Here is a 27389-nt window from a genome sequence, read left to right as displayed (position 1 = left end):
TCCCATTCCTCTCAACATTTTTAGAAAAAGCTGTTGTGCAGCAACTCACTTCCTTCCTGAAGAGAAAAAATGTATACGAAATGCTTCAGTCTGGTTTTAGACCCAATCATAGCACTGAGACTGCACTCGTGAAGGTGGTAAATGACCTTTTAATGGCGTCAGACCAAGGCTCTGCATCTGTCCTCCTGCTCCTAGACCTTAGTGCTGCTTTTGACACCATCGATCACCACATTCTTTTGGAGAGATTGGAAACCTTAATTGGTCTACACGGACAAGTTCTTGCCTGGTTTAGATCTTATCTGTCGGAAAGATATTAGTTTGTCTCTGTGGATGGTTTGTCCTCTGACAAATCAATTGTAAGTTTCGGTGTTCCTCAAGGTTCCGTTTTAGGACCACTATTGTTTTCACTATATATTTTACCTCTTGGTGATGTCATTCGGAAACACAATGTTAACTTTCATTGCTATACGGAGTACACACAGCTGTACATTTCGATGAAACATGGTGAAGCCCCAAATTTGCCTACCCTGGAAGCCTGTGTTTCAGACATAAGGAAGTGGATGGCGGCACATGTTTTACTTTTAAACTCTGACAAAACAGAGATGCTAGTTCTAGGTCCCAAGAAACAAAGAGATCTTCTGTTGGATCTGACAATTAATCTTGACGGTTGTACAGTCGTCTCAAAAAAAACAGTGAAGGACCTTAGCGTTACTCTGGACCATGATCTCTCTTTTGACGAACATATCAAGAATATTTAAAGGACAGCTTTTTTCCATATTTTTGTCAAAAAATTATGCAGAAAAGGTCATCCATGCTTTTGTCACTTCTAGATTAGACTACTGCAACGCTCTACTCTCCGGCTACCCGGATAAAGCACTAAATAAACTTAAGTTAGTGCTAAACACGGCTGCTAGAATCTTGACTAGAACCAAAAAATCTGATCATATTACTCCAGTGCTAGCCTCTCTACACTGGATTCCTGTTAAGGCTACTGCTGATTTCAAGGTTGTACAGCTAACCTACAAAGCATTACATGGGCTTGCTCCTACCTATCTCTCCGATTTGGTCCTGCTGTATATACCTACACGTACGCTACAGTCACAAGACGCAGGCCTCCTTATTGTCCTTAGAATTTCTAAGCAAACAGCTGGAGGCAGGGCTTTACCATTTACCCTTTACCTTTAATGACTTTATTGTCCCCGTGGGGATATTTTGTTGCAGTGTCATGTACACTTTTAAAGTGGCGTTTTAAATACAAAACAAATTGACAATACAACTTTTATAACAATTACATGCAAAAGACTAGCCTGCTGGCCTTACTGGGTCGATAGGAACATTAGCCTGAGCTTTTTATATTACCTGGCACAATTGATTGTCGAGTTCTGTTTTTCCTACCGAGGGGTGCCCTATAGAGCTAAATTTTTATGGAATGTTCTGCCTATCCATGTGAGAGACGCAGACTCAGTCTCGACCTTTAAGTCTTTACTGAAGACTAATCTCTTCGGTAGGTCCTATGGTGACTGGTGTTGTTGATGCAGTCTGATCCCATGCAGAGGCCACCCTGTCCCTGCATAACCAGCCACCCATCAGGCAGTAAGGCAGTAAGGCAGTAAGGCAGTAAGGCAGTAAGGCAGCCAGGCAGTAAGGCAGCCAGGCAGTAAGGCAGCCAGGCAGCCAGGCAGTAAGGCAGCCAGGCAGTAAGGCAGCCAGGCAGCCAGGCAGTGAGGCAGTAAGGCAGCCAGGCAGTAAGGCAGCCAGGCAGTAAGGCAGTAAGGCAGTAAGGCAGTAAGACAGCCAGGCAGTAAGGCAGCCAGGCAGCCAGGCAGTAAGGCAGTAAGGCGGCCAGGCAGTAAAGCAGTAAGGCAGTAAGGCAGTAAGGCAGTAAGGCAGCCAGGCAGTAAGGCAGCCAGGTAGCCAGGCAGTAAGGCAGCCAGGCAGTAAGGCAGTAAGGCAGCCAGGCAGTAAGGCAGTAAGGCAGTAAGGCAGTATGACAGCCAGGCAGTAATGCAGCCAGGTAGCCAGGCAGCCAGGCAGTAAGGCAGCCAGGCAGTAAGGCAGTAAGGCAGTAAGGCAGTAAGACAGCCAGGCAGTAAGGCAGTAAGGCCGCCAGGCAGGTGGGCAGCCAGGCAGCCAGGCAGTAAGGCAGTAAGGCAGCCAGGCAGTAAGGCAGTAAGGCAGTAAGGCAGTAAGGCAGTAAGGCAGTAAGACAGCCAGGCAGTAAGGCAGCCAGGCAGCCAGGCAGTAAGGCAGCCAGGCAGTAAGGCAGCCAGGCAGTAAGGCAGTAAGGCAGCCAGGCAGTAAGGCAGTAAGGCAGTAAGACAGCCAGGCAGTAAGGCAGCCAGGCAGTAAGGCAGCCAGGCAGTAAAGCTGCCAGGCAGTAAGGCACAGCACTGACTGACCCTCGCTCTACATTCCTTCACTGCCAAGAGAGGAAATATTTTAGCTTCCAGTGGGTGATGTTTTGGCTACTATGGGCAATGTCTCTAGATATTTACCCAGAGAGGATTACCAGGATAATCAGCAACTGAGCCTGAGGAAGGTGGTGTATGTGTGTGTGTATGTGTGTGTGTGCACGTGCGTGCAAGCGAGAGAGCGAGAGAGAGGAGCCAACCAGGATGCAGAAGAGACATGGAAGAGTGATGGAGGATTGGTTAGGAAGTAGGCAGCTTGAACTGCTTGAACTTCTACTCTTAAACCAATAGATGTGTCCAGAGTGGGTGATGTAAATGTACTACACTTAATGAGGTGTCCCTACTTAACCCATGTTATTAATAAAATATTGACATGTTCTGACTTCAACTCTCTCTCTCCAGAGCAGCACACGTCCCTCTGGCTCACAGATGTGACCCCTCTCAGCACACGAATGGACACCTGTCTCAACAGCCATGGCCGCGGTGAGGTCACGCATGCCGGTGGGTGTGTGTGTGTCTATTCAGTGCGTGCGCCTGCTGTCAGACACACTGACATGTTTTGATTTGTCAGCACCGCTCCCTCCAAGGAGGAAACATTTTGCTGTCATAACAACCAACTCAGGGAATCAATGAGGGACGAGCAAGCAGGGTGTGGTCATACCGGGTGTGAAATCTGATTCGCTGAGTCTGGAGCGATCTAGAGCGTGTGTGTGTTTGGGAGAGTGTGTGAGACGTGTTTGTAAAGCGCTTTTCTCACACCCAAGGTGCGGAATTTTTTTTATAATAATACAATTCAAAAAACATCCAAAACACAGAACATAGAACACAGACAACAATCAAAGCTATATACAGGTGTCGTCAGATCCGGTGGACAGGAGAACTGAATTAACAGAGGTCCTTTTCTGAACAGCTCAGTCTTTAGCTGTTCCTTAAACAAGGATCAGAGACTATGCAGCCCTGACAGTGACTGGAAGTGCGTTCCACAGACAAGGAGTCACATAACTGAAAGCCCTGTCACCCATAGTTTTTAGTCTGCTGTGGGGCTGCTTAAGGGAGATGGACCTGGAGGAGTAAAGGGTGAGTGTGGGGCAGGATGGTAGCATGAGGTCAGACAGGTATCTGGGTCCAGAGTTGTGAATAGCTTGGTAGTTGTGATCCAGGATTTTAAAGTCAATGCGTGAGCTTATGGGGAGCCAGTGGAGGTTGAACAGCACTGGAGTGATGTGCTCACGAGGGGAGGCGTGGGTGAGGACACATGCAGCACAATTCTGGACATATTGTAGCCTGTTTAGACACTTAGCAGATGTGCCAACAAAAAGGGCATTACAATAGTGCAGATGGGATGAGATAAAGGGGTGGATGAGTCGCTCAGCTGCAGGCTGTGACAGCATAAGTCGTAACCTGGCAATGTTCCGTAGATGGAAAAATTTAAAATTTAACTTTGGTCACACTTTTGGTGTGGGCCTCAAACGAGAGCTTGAGTAGTGACAGCCAGGTAAAACCTGCGGGTTACCCCAACACTAGTCTGCATTCTAGTACAGCCTGATTGGCTCCAGTGGAGAGGGACCAGATAAACATTTCCATCCATGGAACATTATGGAAACTGGTATGGAAGTTTTTATGTGGTTCTAGAGTTACTGTGTTTCAATGGAATACTATGTGCAGGTTTTAACCCAGGGTTCTGCTGTCTCCTTGGTGATAATGTTGTGGGCCTCGAATTATCTCCTTTATGTGAATGGAACGGTTTAAAGCGAATAGTAGTGTTCTATAAAGGTGTTCTATACTATGCTTTAATACATTTAATGAAACAGCATCATGATGACATTTTTTGTTTGTGAACTTCTGACACCTGTGCACAAAGTCACTGAATGACTGACTGAATGAATGCATGCATGCATCAACCAATTAATTAATTAATTAATTAATCAATCAATCATAAGACATTTACTTACTGTACAGAGACAGTGTATTGGTAAGGCAGGATTTTACATGGAACCATCCCGATGGAGACCTCCACCACGTCAGCCCTGCGGCCCATGTTCCTGCCCTGCACCGTGAGCAGAGTGCCCCCCTCCAACAGTCCACTCAGGGGGGAGATCTGTGGGGAAGGAGAGAGGAGAAAAGAGAGAAGGAAAGAGGGGTAAGTGTCCGCATATATTCCTCTTGAGCTCAAGATTCAGATATAATTGAGAAACACACAGTCCCTCCACTCAGTTTGGGGTCAGGTTTTATATAGAGGGCTCTTCATTCAGTGCCTCTCTGAGCTACAGGCCTGTATCTGTATGTGTACTCTGAAACCTGAGGAGTTCTTCCAGGACTCAAGTGCGACTGAGAGCGAGAGAGCTACAGTATATAGAGAGTCAGAGAGGAGTGGTACCTCATCAAGGAGAAGGTAGCCTAGTGGTTAAGAGCGTTGGGCGAGTAACCCGAAAGGTCGCTGGTTCGAATCCCTGAGCAGACTAGGTTAAAAAAATATGTAGATGACCCCTTGAACAAGGCATTTAACCATAGTTGCTCTGTATAAGAGCATCTGCTAAATGACTAAAATGTAAAGTGAGAGAGCAATACGGAGGAAAGACGGAGAGGTAGATGGAAGGGAGTGGTGCAGATATTGAGCTGTTAGAGTGAATATGGGGAAGAGAGAGGTGATAGGGTAGTCAATGTGTGAGCAAAAGAGACAACAAATCTACAGCGAGGGAGCCAGCCTATTCCTCCAGTAGCCTATTTTCTCTACAGTATTTGAAATTCCTTCGTCCCATTATGATCAGAAGCATGCTCTCACACATCATTTCAACCCTGACCTTGCTTCTCCCAGTGTTTCCCTAAGGAGCCATGGAGAGAGAGTATTTATCCTATCACCACAGAAACACAACCACAGAGATAGCTATCTCTGACTCCCAGGAAAAAAGCAATCTAACATCAACTCCCAGTGTAGCGTAGCCAGCTAGTTTAGCAAATCCTACTGTGGAGAAACAGGGAGGTTGCTCCTATAGGCTGATCTGAGGTCAGCTTTGTTTTTTCCCCACTCATGTTTAAGATTAGACTTGGGGGTGGAAAAACTGGTCCTAGATCAGTGTCTAAGGGCAACCTCTAGAGGCTCCAGGGGTTCCTGTCATCTTGGCATTATGCCTTGCAGAGTGACCCTTTCTCTGGCTGTCGCGAGGTCGCTATGCCCTTCCGTGGGTTATTAGCCTGGCTCCAGCTAGCTGCAGGCAGCTCTATCACACATGAAAACAGAGCTTCCATTTGGTCTGGGTGAGAGGGGAGGGGGTGTGTCCACATTAAGAAAGGAATTCATAAGATACGTGATTGACAGCTGAGATACACAAACACTGTGCTTCCAAGCTAAAGTGAGAAATGAGGACATAGTGTGTAAATTACACGTATATTACCATGTAAAAGCAAACAGTTATAAATCCACCAAGAACCCAGATCTGTATAAGACCAACAGGGTGATGTAAGTGTTTGGTTATACAAAACTTGTAACCTTCAACTAGCTTATCCCAAAATGAGTGACATTTTTAAGCCTTTAGATTAAATTGTGACACACACATACACACACATGCACACACCTCCAAGCTCTCCTTGGTAGGTACAGTAATTATCACCATGTATCTCTGAGCATCTTTCTCTCTCTGGTGTTAGCGTGTCTGGTGTTTTCATGTCTGGTGTTAGCGATAGCGTTAGCTGCCATGCTGCTCATTTGCACCCCTCACTCCTCTGTGAACGAGTCAAGCTGAGCGGAGCAAAGTACAGTACAATAACATCAGGAGATTTCCTGATCTAAAAACGCCTTCAACGATAAAGGACCTCTAAAGACCTCTAGAACGCTCCAGATAATCCTGACAGGAAATTATGAATTGGTTGGAATCTTATGAAGATACACTGATCATTTGGATAAAGATCCTTCAAGGATCCTGCCTTCAGATTTCTATCATGGTCAGGTGTTCAGATCATACTGTAAACATCAACATTATTGGTTCAGACTCACTGTATGAGACCATACTGTCTACCGTGTTGCAGTCCAGCTTAACCTCGTAGATTGTCTGCATCAGAATCACACTGCTGAAGGAGGACATGAAGGCATAAACAGGAAAGGAAAGAAACCTTACTTCTGTTCTCCCCTCCCCTGTTCTCTCTCTCTCTCTCTCTCTCTCTCTCTCTCTCTCTCTCTCTCTCCTCCCTTTCTTCCCATCTTCATCTCATTTTCCCTCTCCTCTCTCTCACTTTTCATTTCATGAATAAACTGTTTGTCAGTTGCTGTTTTGGACAGTGAATAAACTCCAATCAAAGGTGTTTTCAACAATGGGGCTTGGCATGCCACGGAATGAGAATACAGGCTCTGGAATTACGACAACTGCCTTTATTACTTGCAGTACTACAAACATAGAACACATTACTGTATTTTACCAGCTTGCCATCCACCAAACGCATACTTCATATTACTGTTTATACTAAAAAAATATGCTAGAATGACTGATTTCCCAACTATTTATAAGCTGACTAAATAAAATGTGACGCGGAAAGGAAAACATTACTGCAGCAGCCCATTCAACCTTTAGACAGAGTCACTGTTGTGGACAGAGTAACAGTTAACCACGGGTGATACTGTGGGAGAACAGATACATCCCCATAAGACTGAGAACTCTGACTGTAACTCTAACTAACTCCTGGTGAGACTATGTCTGGGAAAACATGGCTGCCAAAGTATTGCATCACACTCCCAGTCTCCCACAACCACAGACCCAGTTTACTGCCTTACACCTCTCCTGAGGGAGCTGTTTCAGTGTGTGTGTGTGTGTGTGTGTGTGTGTGTGTGTGTGTGTGTGTGTGTGTGTGTGTTACATTGGGCTGCCCACGAATGGAGGATTTCAACACATCTAACCTCAGTCATCTAAGTGGGATACACACACAGACGGACACTCTCACACAACAAACCATGAGTCATGACACTGACACAATGGCTGATACAGAGAGTCACGCAGGAACACTGAGTGGGCTGACAGAGTGAACATTGGTAACTTCTACTGGCCCTGGGATCCGGGGGGACGGGGGTGGTATGCTAGTCACTGGGATGACAACCCAACTTGGGATGGGGGGGGTGGGGGGGGTGGGGGGGGGGGGGGTTAGCGGGTGGAATAGTGGAGAACAATTGGAGGTTTACTTAGTAGCAATGCAAATATCATGGTACAGCTATATGGACACTCAAACACTATGGTACTTTTTAATGGTAAGTTTGCAAACATATATTATGATAAATATAATTGAAACTTGTATCTCATTATGGTAAGTGGTGAAATAAGTATAGCCAGTTATAATTGTAATGGCTTAGCAGATAATACGAAAAGAATAAAAATATTTACCTGGCTCAAAGAGAAGGAATATAAAATGTATTGTTTACAGGAAACTCATTCAACAATTTTAGATGAAGTTGTTTGGAAAATCACACTACAAACTATCACCCTCATGCACTTAAGGAAATCACGAATGTCATGGATATATTGGAACTAGTGGATATATGGAGGCTTAAATATCCTGACCTAGTGAGATATACATGGCGGAGGCTCAATCAAGCTAGTCGTCTTGACTACTTTCTTATGTCATTCTCGCTGGCACCAAAAGTTTATAAAGGGTCAGAATGCGGTCGGACCACCAAATAATTGGCATATATATTACTTAATATATATATTTTTAAATAGAGGTCCCTTACACATCAGGTTTGTGATGCAAAAATTCTAGCAAAATGCATAGCACATAGAATTAAAAAGGTATTGTCGGATATTATTCATCCTGATCAGACAGGTTTTTTACATGGACGATACATTGGAGATAATAATAGACAAGTACTGGAAACAATAGAACACTATGAAAAATCTGGGAAACCAGGCCTGACTTTGAAAAGGCTTTTGATAAACTACGACTGGAATTTATATATAAATGCCTGGAATATTTCAATTTTGTAGAATCTCTTATAAAATGGGTTAAAATCATGTATAGTAACCCTAGGTGTAAAATACTAAATAATTGCTTCTTCTCAGAAGTATTAAACTGTCAAGAGGAGTAAAACAAGGTTGTCCACTATCGGCATATCTATTTATTACGGCCATTGAAATCTTAGCTATTAAAATCAGATCCAACAATAATATCAAGGGGTTAAAAAACAAAGGTGTCATTATACGCTGATGATTCATGTTTTCTTTTAAATCCACAATTTGGATCCCTCCAGAGCCTCATAGAGGATCTAGATATATTTTCTAACCTCTCTGGATTACAAACAAATTATGATAAGTGTACTATATTACGTATTGGATCACTAAAAAATATAACTTTTACATTACCGTGTAGTTTAGCAATTACATGGTCTGATGGTGATGTGGACATACTCAGTATACATATCCCGAAAGAAAAAAAGGATCTCACTATAATACATTTTAACAGAAAGTTAGCAAAAATAGATAAGATCTTGCTACCATGGAAAGGTAAATACCTGTCTATTCGTGGAAAAATCACCCTGATTAACTCTTTAGTCATTTCCCAGTTTACCTATTTGCTTATGGTCTTGCCTACACCTATCGACCTGTTTTTTTAATTATATGTGCAAAAGATATTCAATTTTATTTGGAACAGCAAGCCAGATAAAATTTAACTGGCCTATTTATATAATTAATATGAGTTCGGGGGGTAAAAATTATTAAATATTAAAGCATTAGACCTCTCACTAAAGGCGTCAGTCATACAAAAGTTATACTTAAATCCAAACTGGTTCTCTAGCAGATTAGTAAGAATGTCTCACCCCATGTTCAAGAATGGAATTTTTCCCTTTATTCAGATTACAACGTCTCACTTTCGGTTATTTGAAAATGAAATAATCTTTAAAACAAGCCATAGAAAGTTGGTTGCAATTTCAGTTTAATCCATCAGAAAAGACAGATCAAATAATACATAATATATAGAAAAATATATGGTATAATCTTTGTAAATTATATCATAAAAAGGACAGGTGGAGTTATGTCACACATGCAGCTAACAAACATATATGGAAATGTCTGCTCTACCCAAAATTACAACCAACTTATTGCAGCATTACCTCAAAAATTGAAGAGACAAGTGGAAGGGGGAAAAAGTAAGGAACTTGTCTGTCGGCCCTGCATTAAAGACCAAAATTGGTTAAAGAAAATTGTGATAAATAAAAAGGTATACCAGTTTCATTTAAGGACCAAAAAATTGACTGCTGTGCAATATAGATTGCAAAATAGTTGGGTAGAGATTTTTTATGTACCGATTCCATGGCACATGGTTTATGAACTGCTACGCAAAACAACACCGGATTCAAAACTTCGAATTTTTCCATTTAAATTATTATACAAAATTCTTGCAACCAATAGAATGTTATATATATGAGGGATACAACCATCCCAGCAAAGTGTTAAACAAAATATATTTTATATTTGAGATTCTTCAAAGTAGCCACCCATTGCCTTGATGACAGCTTTGCACACTCTTGGCATTCTCTCAACCAGCTTCAAGAGGTAGTCACCTGGAATGTATTTCAATTAACAGGTGTGCCTTCTTAAAAGGATAACTGCAGAGGGTAAGTTTATTAGAGTTGTCAGCCTCAGAAATTGCAGCCCAAATAAATGCTTCACAGAGTTCAATTAACAGACACAGCTCAACATCAACTGTTCAGAGGAGACTGCGTGAATCAGGCCTTCATGGTCGAATTGCTGCAAAGAAACCACTACTAAAGGACACCAATAAGAAGAAGAGACTTGTTTGGGCCAAGAAACACGAGCAATGGACATTAGACCGGTGGAAATCTGTTGTTTGGTCTGATGAGTCCAAATGATAGATTTTTGGTACAAACCGCTGTGTCTTTGTGAGACGCAGAGTAGGTGAACGGATGATCTCCGCATGTGTAGTTCCCACCGTGAAGCATGGAGGAGGTGTGATGGTGTGGGGGTGTTTTGCTGGTGACACTGTCAGTGATTTATTTAGAATTCAAGGCACACTTAACCAGCATGGCTACCACAGCATTCTGCAGCGATACGCCATCCAATCTGGTTTGGGCTTAGTTGGACTATCATTTGTTTTTCAACAGGACAATGACCCAACACACCTCCAGGCTGTGTAAGGGCTATTTGACCAAGAAGGAGAGTGATGGAGTGCTGCATCAGCTGACCAGGCCTTCACAATCATCCGACCTCAACCCAATTGAGATGGTTTGGGATGAGTTGGACCACAGAGTGAAGGAAAAGCAGCCAACAAGTGCTCTACATATGAGGGAACTCCTTCAAGACTGTTGGAAAAGCATTCCAGGTGAAGCTGGTTGAGAGAATGCCAAGAGTGTGCAAAGCTGTCATCAAGGCAAAGGGTGGCTACTTTGAAAACTCTCAAACACTTTTGTGGTTACTACATGATTCCATATGTGTTATTTCATAGTTTTGATGTCTTCACTATTATTCTACAATGTAAAAAATAGTAAAAATAAAGAAAAACCCTTGAATGAGTAGGTGTGTCCAGACTTTTGATTGGTAGTGTGTATATACAGTGGGGAAAATAAGTATTTAGTCAGCCACCAATTGTGCAAGTTCTCCCACTTAAAAAGATGAGAGAGGCCTGCAATTTTCATCATAGGTACACGTCAACTATGACAGACAAATTGAGAAAAAAATTTCCAGAAAATCACATTGTAGGATTTTTTATGAATTGATTTGCAAATTATGGTGGAAAATAAGTATTTGGTCACCTACAAACAAGCAAGATTTCTGGCTCTCACAGACCTGTAACTTCTTCTTTAAGAGGCTCCTCTGTCCTCCACTCGTTACCTGTATTAATGGCACCTGTTTGAACTTGTTATCAGTATAAAAGACACCTGTCCACAACCTCAAACAGTCACACTCCAAACTCCACTATGGCCAAGACCAAAGAGCTGTCAAAGGACACCAGAAACAAAATTGTAGACCTGCACCAGGCTGGGAAGACTGAATCTGCAATAGGTAAGCAGCTTGGTTTGAAGAAATCAACTGTGGGAGCAATTATTAGGAAATGGAAGACATACAAGACCACTGATAATCTCCCTCGATCTGGGGCTCCACGCAAGATCTCACCCCGTGGGGTCAAAATGATCACAAGAACGGTGAGCAAAATTCCCAGAACCACACAGGGGGACCTAGTGAATGACCTGCAGAGAGCTGGGACCAAAGTAACAAAGCCTACCATCAGTAACACACTACGCCGCCAAGGACTCAAATCCTGCAGTGCCAGACGTGTCCCCCTGCTTAAGCCAGTACATGTCCAGGCCCGTCTGAAGTTTGCTAGAGTGCATTTGGATGATCCAGAAGAGGATTGGGAGAATGTCATATGGTCAGATGAAACCAAAATATAACTTTTTGGTAAAAACTCAACTCGTCGTGTTTGGAGGACAAAGAATGCTGAGTTGCATCCAAAGAACACCATACCTACTGTGAAGCATGGGGGTGGAAACATCATGCTTTGGGGCTGTTTTTCTGCAAAGGGACCAGGACGACTGATCCGTGTAAAGGAAAGAATGAATGGGGCCATGTATCGTGAGATTTTGAGTGAAAACCTCCTTCCATCAGCAAGGGCATTGAAGATGAAACGTGGCTGGGTCTTTCAGCATGACAATGATCACAAACACACCGCCCGGGCAACGAAGGAGTGGCTTCGTAAGAAGCATTTCAAGGTCCTGGAGTGGCCTAGCCAGTCTCCAGATCTCAACCCCATAGAAAATCTTTGGAGGGAGTTGAAAGTCTGTGTTGCCCAGCGACAGCCCCAAAACATAACTGCTCTAGAGGAGATCTGCATGGAGGAATGGGCCAAAATACCAGCAACAGTGTGTGAAAACCTTGTGAAGACTTACAGAAAACGTTTGACCTGTGTCATTGCCAACAAAGGGTATATAACAAAGTATTGAGAAACTTTTGTTATTGACCAAATACTTATTTTCCACCATAATTTGCAAATCAATTCATTAAAAATCCTACAATGTGATTTTCTGGATTTCTTTTCTCATTTTGTCTGTCATAGTTGACGTGTACCTATGATGAAAATTACAGGCCTCTCTCATCTTTTTAAGTGGGAGAACTTGCACAATTGGTGGCTGACTAAATACTTTTTTCCCCCACTGTATGTATATATACACTGCTCAAAAAAATAAAGGTAACACTAAAATAACACATCCTAGATCTGAATGAATGAAATAATCTTATTAAATACTTTTTTCTTTACATAGTTGAATGTGCTGACAACAAAATCACACAAAAATTATCAATGGAAATCAAATTTATCAACCCATGGAGGTCTGGATTTGGAGTCACCCTCAAAATTAAAGTGGAAAACCACACTACAGGCTGATCCAACTTTGATGTAATGTCCTTAAAACAAGTCAAAATGAGGCTCAGTAGTGTGTGTGGCCTCCACGTGCCTGTATGACTTCCCTACAACGCCTGGGCATGCTCCTGATGAGGTGGCGGATGGTCTCCTGAGGGATCTCCTCCCAGACCTGGACTAAAGCATCCACCAACTCCTGGACAGTCTGTGGTGCAACGTGGCGTTGGTGGATGGAGCGAGACATGATGTCCCAGATGTGCTCAATTGGATTCAGGTCTGGGGAACGGGCGGGCCAGTCCATAGCATCAATGCCTTCCTCTTGCAGGAACTGCTGACACACTCCAGCCACATGAGGTCTAGCATTGTCTTGCATTAGGAGGAACCCAGGGCCAACCGCACCAGCATATGGTCTCACAAGGGGTCTGAGGATCTCATCTCGGTACCTAATGGCAGTCAGGCTACCTCTGGCGAGCACATGGAGGCCGTGCGGCCCCCCAAAGAAATGCCACCCCACACCATGACTGACCCACCGCCAAACCGGTCATGCTGGAGGATGTTGCAGGCAGCAGAACATTCTCCACGGCGTCTCCAGACTCTGTCACGTCTGTCACATGTGCTCAGTGTGAACCTGCTTTCATCTGTGAAGAGCACAGGGCGCCAGTGGCGAATTTGCCAATCTTGGTGTTCTCTGGCAAATGCCAAACGTCCTGCACGGTGTTGGGCTGTAAGCACAACCCCCACCTGTGGACGTCGGGCCCTCATACCACCCTCATGGAGTCTGTTTCTGACCATTTGAGCAGACACATGCACATTTGTGGCCTGCTGGAGGTCATTTTGCAGGGCTCTGGCAGTGCTCCTCCTGCTCCTCCTTGCACAAAGGCGGAGGTAGCAGTCCTGCTGCTGGGTTGTTGCCCTCCTACGGCCTCCTCCACGTCTCCTGATGTACTGGCCTGTCTCCTGGTAGCGCCTTCCTGCTCTGGACACTACGCTGACAGACACAGCAAACCTTCTTGCCACAGCTCGCATTGATGTGCCATCCTGGATGAGCTGCACTACCTGAGCCACTTCTGTGGGTTGTCGACTCCGTCTCATGCTACCACTAGAGTGAAAGCACCGCCAGCATTCAAAAGTGACCAAAACATCAGCCAGGAAGCATAGGAACTGAGAAGTGGTCTGTGGTCACCACCTGCAAAACCAGTCCTTTATTGGGGATGTCTTGCTAATTGCCTATAATTTCCACCTGTTGTCTATTCCATTTGCACAACAGCATGTGAAATGTATTGTCAATCAGTGTTGCTTCCTAAGTGGACAGTTTGATTTCACAGAAGTGTGATTGACTTGGAGTTACATTGTGTTGTTTAAGTGTTCCCTTTATTTTTTTGAGCAGTGTATATATAAATATATATTTATATTTATATTTATATTTATATTTATATATATATATAGATATACAAAAAATATATGGGGGATTGGAAATGATGCAGACAATTACATTGATGGAAGCTACAATCTATCTGCAGTTTTAAAGCTGATCTACCCCTTAAAAAAAAAATATATATATATATATATATATATATATATATATATATCTACTGGTCTGTATGTTGTGGCGGTTGGTTGGTTGGTTGGGTGGGTGGGTGAGTGAGTGAGTGAATGTGTGTGTGTGTGTGTGTGTGTGTGTGTGTGTGTGTGTGTGTGTGTGTGTGTGTGTGTGTGCGAGCATGCCTGTGTGTGTGTGTCAGACTCCTTTGTTCCCCTGTTTGGCCAGCCCAGGCAGGTTTTATCTACAGGAAGAGTTTAGGCCAACTGGGCCTCATGTGAGCCGTACTTCCTGTCTGCAGCACAGATAAAGGCAGCTTTCAGTAGCGTTCAGAGAGGGTCTGATTGCAACTCTAAATACTCTTTAATGCCTGGCAGTTCAAACATAGGGACATAACCACAGATATTCCGAAGCCTCGGTAGAAAGGAGCACTGTCACTCAGATGAATCCAACTGAAGTGTTGAAACCATGTGTTTAGCTGACTGGGTTTAATGACCACTAGGAGCTGACCACAGTGAGATCTGCATACAAATAAACACATTCATTCCCTTGACCCATGTGGTCGTAGTGTGGTCACATCGGTAATGTATATTGCTCTATTCTATTTCTGTGTGACTGCGTACCGAGCTCACTACAAACATGGTATGCACAGAACTCCACATACACACACCTCAACACCCCTAGCACAGAAACACACATGAACACACGCACACACACACACACTCCCCCAACTCTACACACACGCTCCCAAAACGCTACACACACACACACACACACACACACACACACACACACACACACACACACACACACACACACACACACACACACACACACACAAACATACACACACTTGCCCAAACAGACAGACAGGGTTAGACAGTGGGTAAGTGTTCTCATGCCCTCTGTCATCCCTCCAGATCAGTTGTGTTGTTCCTCCATAAGGGTCAGTGGCTAAGTGCTGTGACTGTGCTGTGGAGTCAGCCAGTCAGGGAGTCGTACAGTAAACAGTGATATTTCAGATTGATTTGGTTTAATGAGGCTCTGTAATAACACTTCCCATTCCAAAATAAACCCTAATCACAAGACGCCACCACTTCCTGTTCTAAATTAGGGCCTAGGTCAACAATGACGGGATGGAGAATTGCATGAACGAGTGTGTAAAGTATAGTTAGACTGGTCCAGTCTTATGGATCTCGCGGATGGGACATTGTGTGTGTGTGTGTTTATTCCTACCTTGGTGATCTCGGGGTCAGGACACTGGCTAGTTATATACTGGCAGTCATCCCTGGGTCTACAGCTGTTGTCACACCAGCCACACAGATGACCCTGGTCCTCACGTCCCCAACACTGGGAACAATCCCCACTGCCGACCCCACAGTTATACACCTCCACTGAAAGAGTGAGGGAGAGGGAGGGAGGGGAGAAGGGGGAGGGCTTTATTAACACAATACATTCTGATAAGAACACATAGGCTATTTGAAAGGGCTACATTATATAACCGTATGGGCTACATATATCATACTGAAACAATGTCAGTTCCTTTGGATTAAACATATTTTCAACATAATATAAATAAACCCAGAGAAACAGAGAGGAAAGACATGACAACAGAAACCCAGAGAAACAGAGAGTACAGACATGACAATAGAAAGCTGGAGAAACAGAGAGGAAAGACATGACAACAGAAAGCTAGAGAAACAGAGAGGACAAACATGACAACAGAAACCCAGAGAAACAGAGAGGACAGACATGACAATAGAAAGCTGGAGAAACAGAGAGGACAGACATGACAACAGAAAGCTGGAGAAACAGAGAGGACAGACATGACAACAGAAACCCAGAGAAACAGAGAGGACAGACATGACAACAGAAACCCAGAGAAACAGAGAGGACAGACATGACAATAGAAAGCTAGAGAAACAGAGAGGACAAACATGACAACAGAAAGCTAAAGAAACAGATGTGCATGTTCATTTTCCAGCACCTCCCATAGAGAAACCATGTGTGCTTGTGTGTTTTGATGACTGAGCAATGAGTATGGTATGAAGTATTAGTCCTGTATGCCGTTCTTCTGGCTGTAGGCCAGTGCTGTTCTTCTGCTCTCAGGGCTCACATGGCAAACACATGGCCTGTTAACATTGAGACTATACTAGCATCTGGGAGTAGGCTGGTGTGTGGGTGTGTGCATGCGCACATGCCTGCGTATGTGTGTGTACTCATACCTGTCATGGGTTTAGGGCTGTCAGTGTACTTGTCTAGGTGTCCCTTTCTCCGCAGGTTGAGCTGAAACACCTGACTCCTCTCCGCTGTGGTCAGCTACATGGACAGAAACAAGCTCGCTGATTGGCCATTTCACCATACACGACCAGTAAGCATGGCTTTAATTGGCCATACACTAAACATCTTATTTCTGACTGGCCCCTTCACTCAGATTGTGTTGTGACAGGTACTCACCATCACTCCACTGCACTTAACCTCTGAGCCACTGTCCAGCCATCGGGCCTCGTACCTCTGCTCACTCCCAAAGTCACACTCCAGCTCCTCCCCCTACAGAATAAAACAAACCAATCCGTTGTCATGACAATAAAACCTTCATTTATAAACCAATCAGAGGGATGCCGCAGTCTGACATCACCCAGGAAAACAGGGGTTTGTGAAAACACATTTTGGGATTGATATTTTGCCTTTAGAAATGTGGTTAGGTCTTTATTTTCCCCGTCCTAGCTTAGATGACAGTCTGTTTCTGCTTCCGACAACTGCTTTGCAATTGGATGGATCCATGCCAAACATTGGCAAGACAACATTGGCTAGACAACATTGGCAAGAAAGCGACAGCAGCAACAGCCTGGCACCCAGGATACTCCATGTTTTCACATAGTTAGACATGTTTGTATTGGAGAAACAAAGAGTGTCTCTTTGTTCAGAGGGTGTGCTTGTTCTAGTTCCATTATCAGCATAGTGGCTGTTTCCATCTAGTTGAGCTAAGATACCCATTAGTCGAGCAGGGTTGATCTTCCTGGGTTGATTCTATAAATGTACGAACACTATGTAGGGAATAGGGTGTCAGCTGAGACACAATAACAGGGACCTGGCTGGGAGAGAACTGTGTCCCCCTGAACAGCTCTGGTAACCATTGACAACCCTGGGAGGGGAAGAATGTAAAACATCTAAATAGCACAGGATAATTGTCCCTGCCAGGCAGAAATTCAGAATCATGTATAATTCATATTCATCATATTCATCAACATCTGGACGGTAAAGTGTGTGTGTGTATGTGTGTATGTGTGTGTGACTCTCTGTCACCATATAAACCCAGTGGGAGAGTGTGTGAAAGGGCACAGGGTTATAGTTACGACAGACCAGACCTGGCAACTAGTCAGAGATGGAATGTCACACGCTAACAGAGTCAAACCCTCATCACTGATACATAATCAGCTTCTGACTCACATTCAATATGTTGAGGTTAGGATTAGGGTTATACAGACTGATCTGAAATCAGTGTCTGAAGGTACAAAATGTACAAAAGTAGAAAGATGTGAATAGGGTGAATAGTACTAAAGATTGCTATGTGTTCTTTGAATGTCTCCATATGTCTGTAAATGACTGTATACCTACTGAGAGATGTCAGAGAACCTGGTGGGAACAGACAGCTAAGAGGTGAGAACCTGGTGGTAACTGACAGCTAAAAGGTGAGAACCTGGTGGGAACAGACAGCTAAAAGGTGAGAACCTGGTGGGAACTGACAGCTAAGAGGTGAGAACCTGGTAGGAACTGACAGCTAAGAGGTGAGAACCTGGTGGGAACTGACAGCTAAAAGGTGAGATCCTGGTGGGAACAGACAGCTAAGAGGTGAGAACCTGGTGGGAACTGACAGCTAAAAGTGAGAACCTGGTGGGAACAGACAGCTAAGAGGTGAGAACCTGGTGGGAACAGACAGCTAAGAGGTGAGAACCTGGTGGGAACAGACAGCTAAGAGGTGAGAACCTGGTGGGAACAGACAGCTAAGAGGTGAGTAAAATAAGTGCAGAGTTAAAGCCATTTATCATCCTGGTTCTAACCTCTCCCACAGTCCCTGCAGATGTCTCAGCTCACTCCTAAAGAGCAACCATTGAGGGATCGACTATGATTCCCACCAATCTCACTCTAAGACCCAGAATTACTTTAGTCCTATCCGGCTGTACCACATTTAGGATAATATCTAACAGTGTATCCTGTACCTGCTCCACGTTGCTTAGCGACAGGGTGAAGTCTTGGGTTATCCCTGAGGGCGAAGGTGGAACATCCTTGGCCACAAGGCTTGGACAGCAAGCAGAATTCTGGGGGACAGGAAGTGACACAAACACTCACGGGTTAAAGAAAACAATGGAAAACACCTGTCCTGTTTATGTGGCTGAGAGGAGGAGGAGGAAATGAGAGGGTGAAGCTCTGCTCAGAGGGAAACAACAACAGCCTAAAGTGGAGGGGCGGTGAGGGATTAGAAAAACAGACACACCGGATGGCAAAGATGGCGGAAAGATGGCAGGATGGGGCTCAATGCAGAAGACCTGAGCTCAGACTTTATTTCTGACCATCTTTACAGAACCTCATATACAGTGGGGAAAAAAAGTATTTAGTCAGTCACCAATTGTGCAAGTTCTCCTACTTAAAAAGATGAGAGAGGCCTGTAATTTTCATCATAGGTACACGTCAACTATGACAGACAAATTGAGAATTTTTTTTCCAGAAAATCACATTGTAGGATTTTTTATGAATTTATTTGCAAATTATGGTGGAAAATAAGTATTTGGTCACCTACAAACAAGCAAGATTTCTGGCTCTCACAGACCTGTAACTTCTTCTTTAAGAGGCTCCTCTGTCCTCCACTCGTTACCTGTATTAATGGCACCTGTTTGAACTTGTTATCAGTATAAAAGACACCTGTCCACAACCTCAAACAGTCACACTCCAAACTCCACTATGGCCAAGACCAAAGAGCTGTCAAAGGACACCAGAAACAAAATTGTAGACCTGCACCAGGCTGGGAAGACTGAATCTGCAATAGGTAAGCAGCTTGGTTTGAAGAAATCAACTGTGGGAGCAATTATTAGGAAATGGAAGACATACAAGACCACTGATAATCTCCCTCGATCTGGGGCTCCACGCAAGATCTCACCCCGTGGGGTCAAAATGATCACAAGAACGGTGAGCAAAAATCCCAGAACCACACGGGGGGACCTAGTGAATGACCTGCAGAGAGCTGGGACCAAAGTAACAAAGCCTACCATCAGTAACACACTACGCCGCCAGGGACTCAAATCCTGCAGTGCCAGACGTGTCCCCCTGCTTAAGCCAGTACATGTCCAGGCCCGTCTGAAGTTTGCTAGAGTGCATTTGGATGATCCAGAAGAGGATTGGGAGAATGTCATATGGTCAGATGAAACCAAAATAGAACTTTTTGGTAAAAACTCAACTCGTCGTGTTTGGAGGACATAGAATGCTGAGTTGCATCCAAAGAACACCATACCTACTGTGAAGCATGGGGTGGAAACATCATGCTTTGGGGCTGTTTTTCTGCAAAGGGACCAGGAAGACTGATCCGTGTAAAGGAAAGAATGAATGGGGCCATGTATCGTGAGATTTTGAGTGAAAACCTCCTTCCATCAGCAAGGGCATTGAAGATGAAACGTGGCTGGGTCTTTCAGCATGACAATGATCACAAACACACCGCCCGGGCAACGAAGAAGTGGCTTCGTAAGAAGCATTTCAAGGTCCTGGAGTAGCCTAGCCAGTCTCCAGATCTCAACCCCATAGAAAATCTTTGGAGGGAGTTGAAAGTCCGTGTTGCCCAGCGACAGCCCCAAAACATCACTGCTCTAGAGGAGATCTGCATGGAGGAATGGGCCAAAATACCAGCAACAGTGTGTGAAAACCTTGTGAAGACTTACAGAAAACGTTTGACCTGTGTCATTGCCAACAAAGGGTATATAACAAAGTATTGAGAAACTTTTGTTATTGACCAAATACTTATTTTCCACCATAATTTGCAAATAAATTCATAAAAAATCCTACAATGTGATTTTCTGGATTTTTTTCCCTCATTTTGTCTGTCATAGTTGACGTGTACCTATGATGAAAATTACAGGCCTCTCTCATCTTTTTAAGTGGGAGAACTTGCACAATTGGTGGCTGACTAAATACTTTTTTCCCCCACTGTATATACATATCCTTTAAAAATATATATTTCTCTTTATTACTTTCCAACCCCACCACCCCCAATCGAAGGTAACAGTCAGTATATGGTGTGGCCACCAGCTGCATTAAGTACTGCAGTGCATCTCCTCCTCATGGGCTGCACCAGATTTGCCTGTTCTTGCTGTGAGATGTTACCCCATTCTTCCACCAAGGCACCTGCAAGTTCCTGGACATTTCTGGGGGGAATGGCCCTAGCCTTCACCCTCCGATTCAACAGGTCCCAGACGTGCTCAATGGGATTGAGATCCGGGCTCTTCGCTGGCCATGGCAGAACACTGACATTCCTGTCTTGCAGGAAATCACTCACAGGAAGAGCAGTATGGCTGGTGGCATTGTCATGCTGGAGGGTCATATCAGGATGAGCCTGCAGGAAGGGTACCACATGAGGGAGGAAGATGTCTTCCCTGTAACGCACAGCGTTGAGATTGCCTGCAATGACAACAAGCTCAGTCCAATGATGCTGTGACACACCGCCCCAGACCATGACGGACCCTCCACCTCCAAATCGATCCCGCTCCAGAGTACAGGCCTCGGTGTAATGCTCATTCCTTCGACGATAAACGCGACTCCGACCATCACCCCTGGTGAGACAAAACCACGACTCGTCAGTGAAGAGCACTTTTTGCCAGTCCTGTCTGGTCCTGCGACAGTGGGTTTGTGCCCATAGGCGCCGTTGTTGCTGGTGATGTCTGGTGAGGACCTGCCTTACAACAGGCCTACAAGCCCTCAGTCCAGCCTCTCTCAGCCTATTGCGGACAGTCTGAGCACTGATGGAGGGATTGTGCGTTCCTGGTGTAACTCAGGCAGTTGTTGTTGCCATCCTGTACCTGTCCCGCAGGTGTGATGTTCGGATGTACTGATCCTGTGCAGGTGTTGTTACACGTGGTCTGCTACTGCGAGGACGATCAGCTGTCCGTCCTGTCTCCCTGTAGCGCTGTCTTAGGCGTCTCACAGTACGGACATTGCAATTTATTGCCCTGGCCACATCTGCAGTCCCCATGCCTCCTTGCAGCATGCCTAAGGCACGTTCATGCAGATGAGCAGGGACCCTGGGCATCTTTCTTTTGGTGTTGTTCAGAGTCAGTAGAAAGGCCTCTTTAGTGTCCTAAGTTTTCATAACTGTGACCTTAATTGCCTACCGTCTGTAAACTGTTAGTGTCTTAACGACCGTTCCACAGGTGCATGTTCATTAATTGTTTATGGTTCATTGAACAAGCATGGGAAACAGTGTTTAAACCCTTTACAATTAAGGTCTGTGAAGTTATATGGATTTTTACGAATTATCTTTGAAAGACAGGGTCCTGAAAAAGGGAAGGTTTCTTTTTTTGCTGAGTTTATACATATTTATATAGTTGAAGTCAGAAGTTTACATACACCTTAGCCAAATACATTTAAACTCAGTTTTCCACAATTCCTGACATTTAATCCTAGTAAAAATTCCCTGTCTTAGGTCAGTTAGGATCTCCACTTTATTTTAAGAATGTGAAATGTCAGAATAATAGTTAGAGAGAATTATTTATTTCAGATTGTATTTCTTTCATCACATTCCCAGTGGGTCAGAAGTTTACATACACTCAATTAGTATTTGGTAGCATTGCCTTTAAATTGTTTAATTTGGGTCAAACGATTCGGGTAGCCTTCCACAAGCTTCCCGCAATAAGTTGGGTGAATTGTGGCCCATTCCTCAAGACAGAGCTGGTGTAACTGAGTCAGGTTTGTAGGTCTCCTTGCTCGCACACGCTTTTTCAGTACTGCCCACAAATGTTCTATAGGATTGAGGTCAGGCTTTGTGATGGCCATTCCAATACTTTGACTTTGTTGTCCTTAAGCCATTTTGCCACAACTTTGGAAGTATGCTTGGGGTCATTGTCCATTTGGAGGACCCATTTGCGACCAAGCTTTAACTTCCTGACTGATGTCTTGAGATGTTGCTTCAAAATATCCACATAATTTTCCTTCCTCATGATGCCATCTATTTTGTGAAGTGCACCTGTCCCTCCTGCAGCAAAGCACCCCCACAGCATGATGCTGCCACCCCCGTGCTTCACGGTTGGGATGGTGTTCTTCGGCTTGCAAGCCTTCCCCTTTTTCCTCCAAACATAACGATGGTCATTATGGCCAAACAGTTATATTTTTGTTTCATCAGACCAGAGGACATTTCTCCAAAAGGTAAGATCTTTGTCCCCATCTGCAGTTGCAAACCGTAGTCTGGCTTTTTTATGGCGGTTTTGGAGCAGCGGCTTCTTCCTTGCTGAGCGGTCTTTCAGGTTATGTCGATATCTGACTAGTTTTACTGTGGATATAGATACTTTTGTACCTGTTTCCTCCAGCATCTTCACAAGGTCCTTTGCTGTTGTTCTGGGATTGATTTGCACTTTTCGCACCAAAGTACGTTCATCTCTAGGAGACAGAACGCGTCTCCTTCCTGAGTGGTATGACGGCTGCGTGGTCCCATGGTGTTTATACTTGCGTACTATTGTCTGTACAGATGAATGTGGTACCTTCAGGCGTTTGGAAATTGCTTCCAAGGATGAACCAGAATTGTGGAGGTCTACAAAAAAATTTCTGAGGTCTTGGCTGATTTCTTTTGATTTTCCCATGATGTCAAGCAAAGAGGCACTGAGTTTGAAGGTAGGCCTTGAAATACATCCACAGGTACACCTCCAATTGACTCAAATTATGTCAATTAGCCTATCAGAAGCTTCTAAAGCCATGACATCATTTTTTGGAATTTTCCAAGCTGTTTAAAGGCACAGTCAACTTAGTGTATGTAAACTTCTGACCCACTGGAATTGGGATACAGTGAATTATAAGTGAAATAATCTGTCTGTAAACAATTGTTGTAAAAATTACTTGTGTCATGCACAAAGTAGATGTCCTAACTGACTTTAACAAACTATAGTTTGTTAACAAGAAATTTGTGGAGTGGTTTAAAAATGAGTTTTAATGACTCCAACCTAAATGTATGTAAACTTCCGACTTCAACTGTATGTATGTATGTATGTGTATATGTATGTGTATGTATGTATGTATGTATATATATATATATATATATATATTTGCGAGAAAATACAATCATATGGGGGATTGGAAGTGATGCAGACAATTACATTGATGGAAGTTACAATCTATCTGCAAAAAAAAAAAAGATAGGACTTTTATTTTTCAGTCAGGACATTTATTGTCATGGTATGGCCCGACTAACTCACTCTGACTCACCTAACCACACTCCTCCAGCTGAGTACATCAGTCTCTCTGGACCCAATCAGACCCCCTCCTCTCCTTTCAGAAACAGCTGCCTGTGAGTGGGGCTCCTAATAGTGGCAGAGGGACTTTGCTGTGTGTTAACACTTTACTCTTGGCTCTAACACCAAAGGCAGTAGGAGAGAGGGGTGGCTGGCTGTACCACAGCGGTGATGCTGTCAGGGCATAGGCATGCTCAGAGGAGGTGAGGAGTGTGTCTAGGGGGCTGTTACAGCTATGATAATCTTAACGAGCTTGTCCTGCCGTAACATAACAATACTTAAAGGGAAAGGCGTTCTCATCACAATTAAAGCTTCTCAGATGTTTTATATCTCAAAAGAGGTCTGAAAAAAGAGGTTTAGTATTGAGCTCAGTCCTCAATGCCAGATTTGGACAATTTTGAAAACATCATTACTAACATTCATTTTCCGATATAAGCTCTTCACACTCGGTCACAGTACACACTAACTGGACACCATGGCAACCTTATACAGCATTGTACATAAGACAGGAAAATCTGTGAAACAGTGAACCCATTCTTCAACACACTGGCTCCAGTGGGCCTATCAAAAGCCACCACCATGAAGAACTGGGAGAGAGAGTTTTGGAAAGGTCAGAGAGGCTTTAACATGGCCCATTATCTCATTAGGAGTGTGTTAACCATGTCTCCCTAAGTTTTATGGGCTGTTTTAAAAATGGCTGACAACAGTAAGATAGCTTTGACCTGGTATGACCACATGACTTGCCAGGCTGTTACATGAGGCCAAATGAGAATGGACTAAGATCATCATAGGAGCTTGTGATTGGTTGCCACTGATCTAGGGTTAAGTTGAAGTCTTCCCCTCTAATGTTTAAAGGGGCAATCTTCCGTTGCTACATCCATTTTTGGACTTATAAATTAATGATATGTACCCATTGATTCTTGAAGAATATAACTTATAAATGCCTCATGAGCTTAGTTCAACTGTCGTACCCCATCAGAACCCAAAATATAAGCTTGTTTAACTTCAATGTTTTTAAACAAAGTAAATGCAAACAAACACTGTATCGCCTCAGCACATTGTTAAAACTATAATATTGATATCATGGATGGTCAGCCATGCATCCATAGCTCTGTCCATTCATTTAAGAGTGGTTACATTTCTTCAGCCCCACCCCTCAGCTTTTTACTTAAACAATGGCGGGGTGAGGTTTTGTTATTGTTTCAAATGCGGATTGCCACTTTAAGGTTAGGACTAGTGGGGCACTGATCCTTGCCTATTAGAGCTACTTCTAATCTAGCCAGTATGTCTGATTGGAGTGGTTTAACACAGAGGGGTAACTCACCTCTAGCAGGCTGGGTTTGGAGTCGTCTTTAGTGGAGAGGCAAGAGTGGCTGTCTTGGTCCCAGTAACACCTCCACCTGGTGCTTAGACAGCTGGTACACCTGACACACAGGAGAACACACATTGATAAGGGTTACACCCTCTGACACTGGCCAAACACACACAGGTGAGACCTGGAGCCTGTAGTAAAGACTCAAACAAACCCAGTGGACAAATCAGTGGACAAAGCAACATGCAAGGTCAAACATGGTTACACTGGCACAGAGAGAAGGTACTAAACAGAGAGCTCCACTATTCACTAGGTGCTCCGTAAAGTCAGAAATCCCAGAGGGAGCGCTCTGTGTGTATGTGTGTGCATGCGTGCGTGATTGCACGTGTGTATGTGTGTGTGTGTGTGTTTTCCCAGATAGCAGCCCAAATTGGAACACCTCCACTATGTGTGTCTCTATTGCCTGCGGGTGGAAGACAGATGTCCCAACATCTGGAGTGACAGCACCTCCAGTGATTCCCTGTCTGTCTCCATACAACCATGGGAGAAGGGGTGCAGCTTGCCGATTAAGATTGAAGAGATGGACGGGTTTGCAGGAACGTGTAGTGGTGTGTGTGTGTGTTAGGCTTGGGAGGTAAACCGTATACCGGGGTATTTGGAAATAGCCACGGGATGTATTTTTATTTAAAATGTTAGTCATTTAGCAGACGCTCTTATCCAGAGCGACTTACAGTTAGTGAGTGCATACATTTTCATACTGGCCCCCCGTGGGAAACGAACCCACAACCCTGGCATTGCAAGCGCCATGCTGTGCTACAGGGGACACACTCTTAATACCGTCAATACCGTTGAAACTATTTATTTCAAGTTTATTTTATACATTTGAATATTTGTAGCTACTTTTTGTAAATACCTGCAGTCAATTTGTGCAATACGTTAGGAGATAAAGAAGATCGCGTTCTTCATTTCACCTGTCACATAATTTTTCATCATTTACAAGCACAACTCACTGTTGTGCAGAATGCGCCAGGTGATCTAGTTACATTATGGAATTCACAACTAAATGTTTGCCAGCTAGATATCTTATAACTATTAAGTTAACTGCCTAAAATGTGATAAATGCTCTGCAGTAGTGCATTTGGTTTGCTAATTTAGTAGCTAGTTAGCTATCTAGCTAAGTGGTTAGCTTCTTCCAAAATCAAGCTTCGGTTGGTAACAGCAGAGAATCGCCTCCTGGATCAAGAGCCTTGCTGTCTAATATTTGTTTTGTGCGTGCAGCAAACTGTGAGTAGCATTTTTGAGTTACTTGTATAACTTTATGAGCTGGGATGTCTGTCCTGCAAATAGTTTAGGTCAGAGACTGTACAAAATGTTTGCGATGTGTTCTCTATGGAATTTTACATGTACTTGCTATCACTTATAACCTTTGGATTACAGCGGCTCAGTGGGGTTTGAAAATAGCGCCCCTTGTGTTCAGTGCAGGTATTACCAAATATCCTGGGACGACACAAGGTCGGTATGAATGTATGCCAATTTGGATACCGCCCAAGCCTAGTGTGTGTGCTGGTTGGTGATTAGAAGCAGACAACCCACTCCAGGGAATCTTATCAGGCAGCTTTTTTGTTTTCGCTAAATGTCTCTCACTCACAAACACACAGAAACCCACACACACACACACCCACACACAAACACTCTCTCTTTCTAGCTTCTTGTCCTTTCTAGCTGCTTGTCCTATAGAGCCATCCTGAACCCCCCACCCCTGACCCTCACACACTGAATGAACATCCCACACACACTGAACACACAGACTCTCAGGGCCTCTCAGTGAGCACTATGGTTAAACACACACTCTCAGTCATGTCTCTGTCAAGGAGAAGCTGTTAGGGAGAATAGACATTTTTAAAGGGGGAGAGGGAGGGGTGAGAGACACAGAGGAATAGTGAAAGAAACAAAATAGACAGTGAAAGATAGTGAGAAGGAGGGAGACAAAGGGTGAAAAAAAGAGGGGGGAAGTGTTTGAGAGAGTGAAAAGATAGAAAATGGGGAGTGTGTAAAGAGAGAAAGAGAGAGAGAGAGAGAGAGAGAGAGAGAGAGAGAGAGAGAGAGAGAGCAGGAATCTGGACTTCACCAAAGAAATCGGAAATACAGACATTGTCATCCTACAAGAAACATGGTATAGAGGAGATGGACCCACTGGTTGCCCTCTAGGTTACAGAGAGCTGGTAGTCCCATCCACCAAACTACCAGGTGTGAAACAGGGAAGGGACTCAGGGGGTATGCTAATTTGGTATAGAGCA

General features: G+C 44.0%; 1 protein-coding gene across 1 annotated transcript in view; it reads right to left on the bottom strand.

Annotated features, from left to right (window-relative positions):
* LOC311149528 (plexin-D1-like) overlaps positions 1-27389 on the bottom strand; it is a gene marked incomplete at its 5' end in the record, with an annotated part of 99225 nt that overhangs the window by 51873 nt on the left and 19963 nt on the right. Inside the window, 6 exons of the mRNA XM_084186709.1 lie at positions 4364-4509; positions 15538-15695; positions 16527-16620; positions 16759-16851; positions 18522-18620; positions 25105-25204. Of these exons, the coding sequence (XP_084042835.1) occupies positions 4364-4509; positions 15538-15695; positions 16527-16620; positions 16759-16851; positions 18522-18620; positions 25105-25204 (690 nt within the window). The remainder of the gene's footprint in view (positions 1-4363; positions 4510-15537; positions 15696-16526; positions 16621-16758; positions 16852-18521; positions 18621-25104; positions 25205-27389) is intronic.

Source organism: Coregonus lavaretus, assembly GCF_964263955.1.
Source record: "Coregonus lavaretus genome assembly, chromosome: 22".
Lineage (NCBI taxonomy): Eukaryota > Metazoa > Chordata > Actinopteri > Salmoniformes > Salmonidae > Coregonus > Coregonus lavaretus.
The sequence above is the reverse complement of the archived record's forward strand: the minus strand, read 5'-3'. Positions and strand labels throughout refer to the sequence as shown.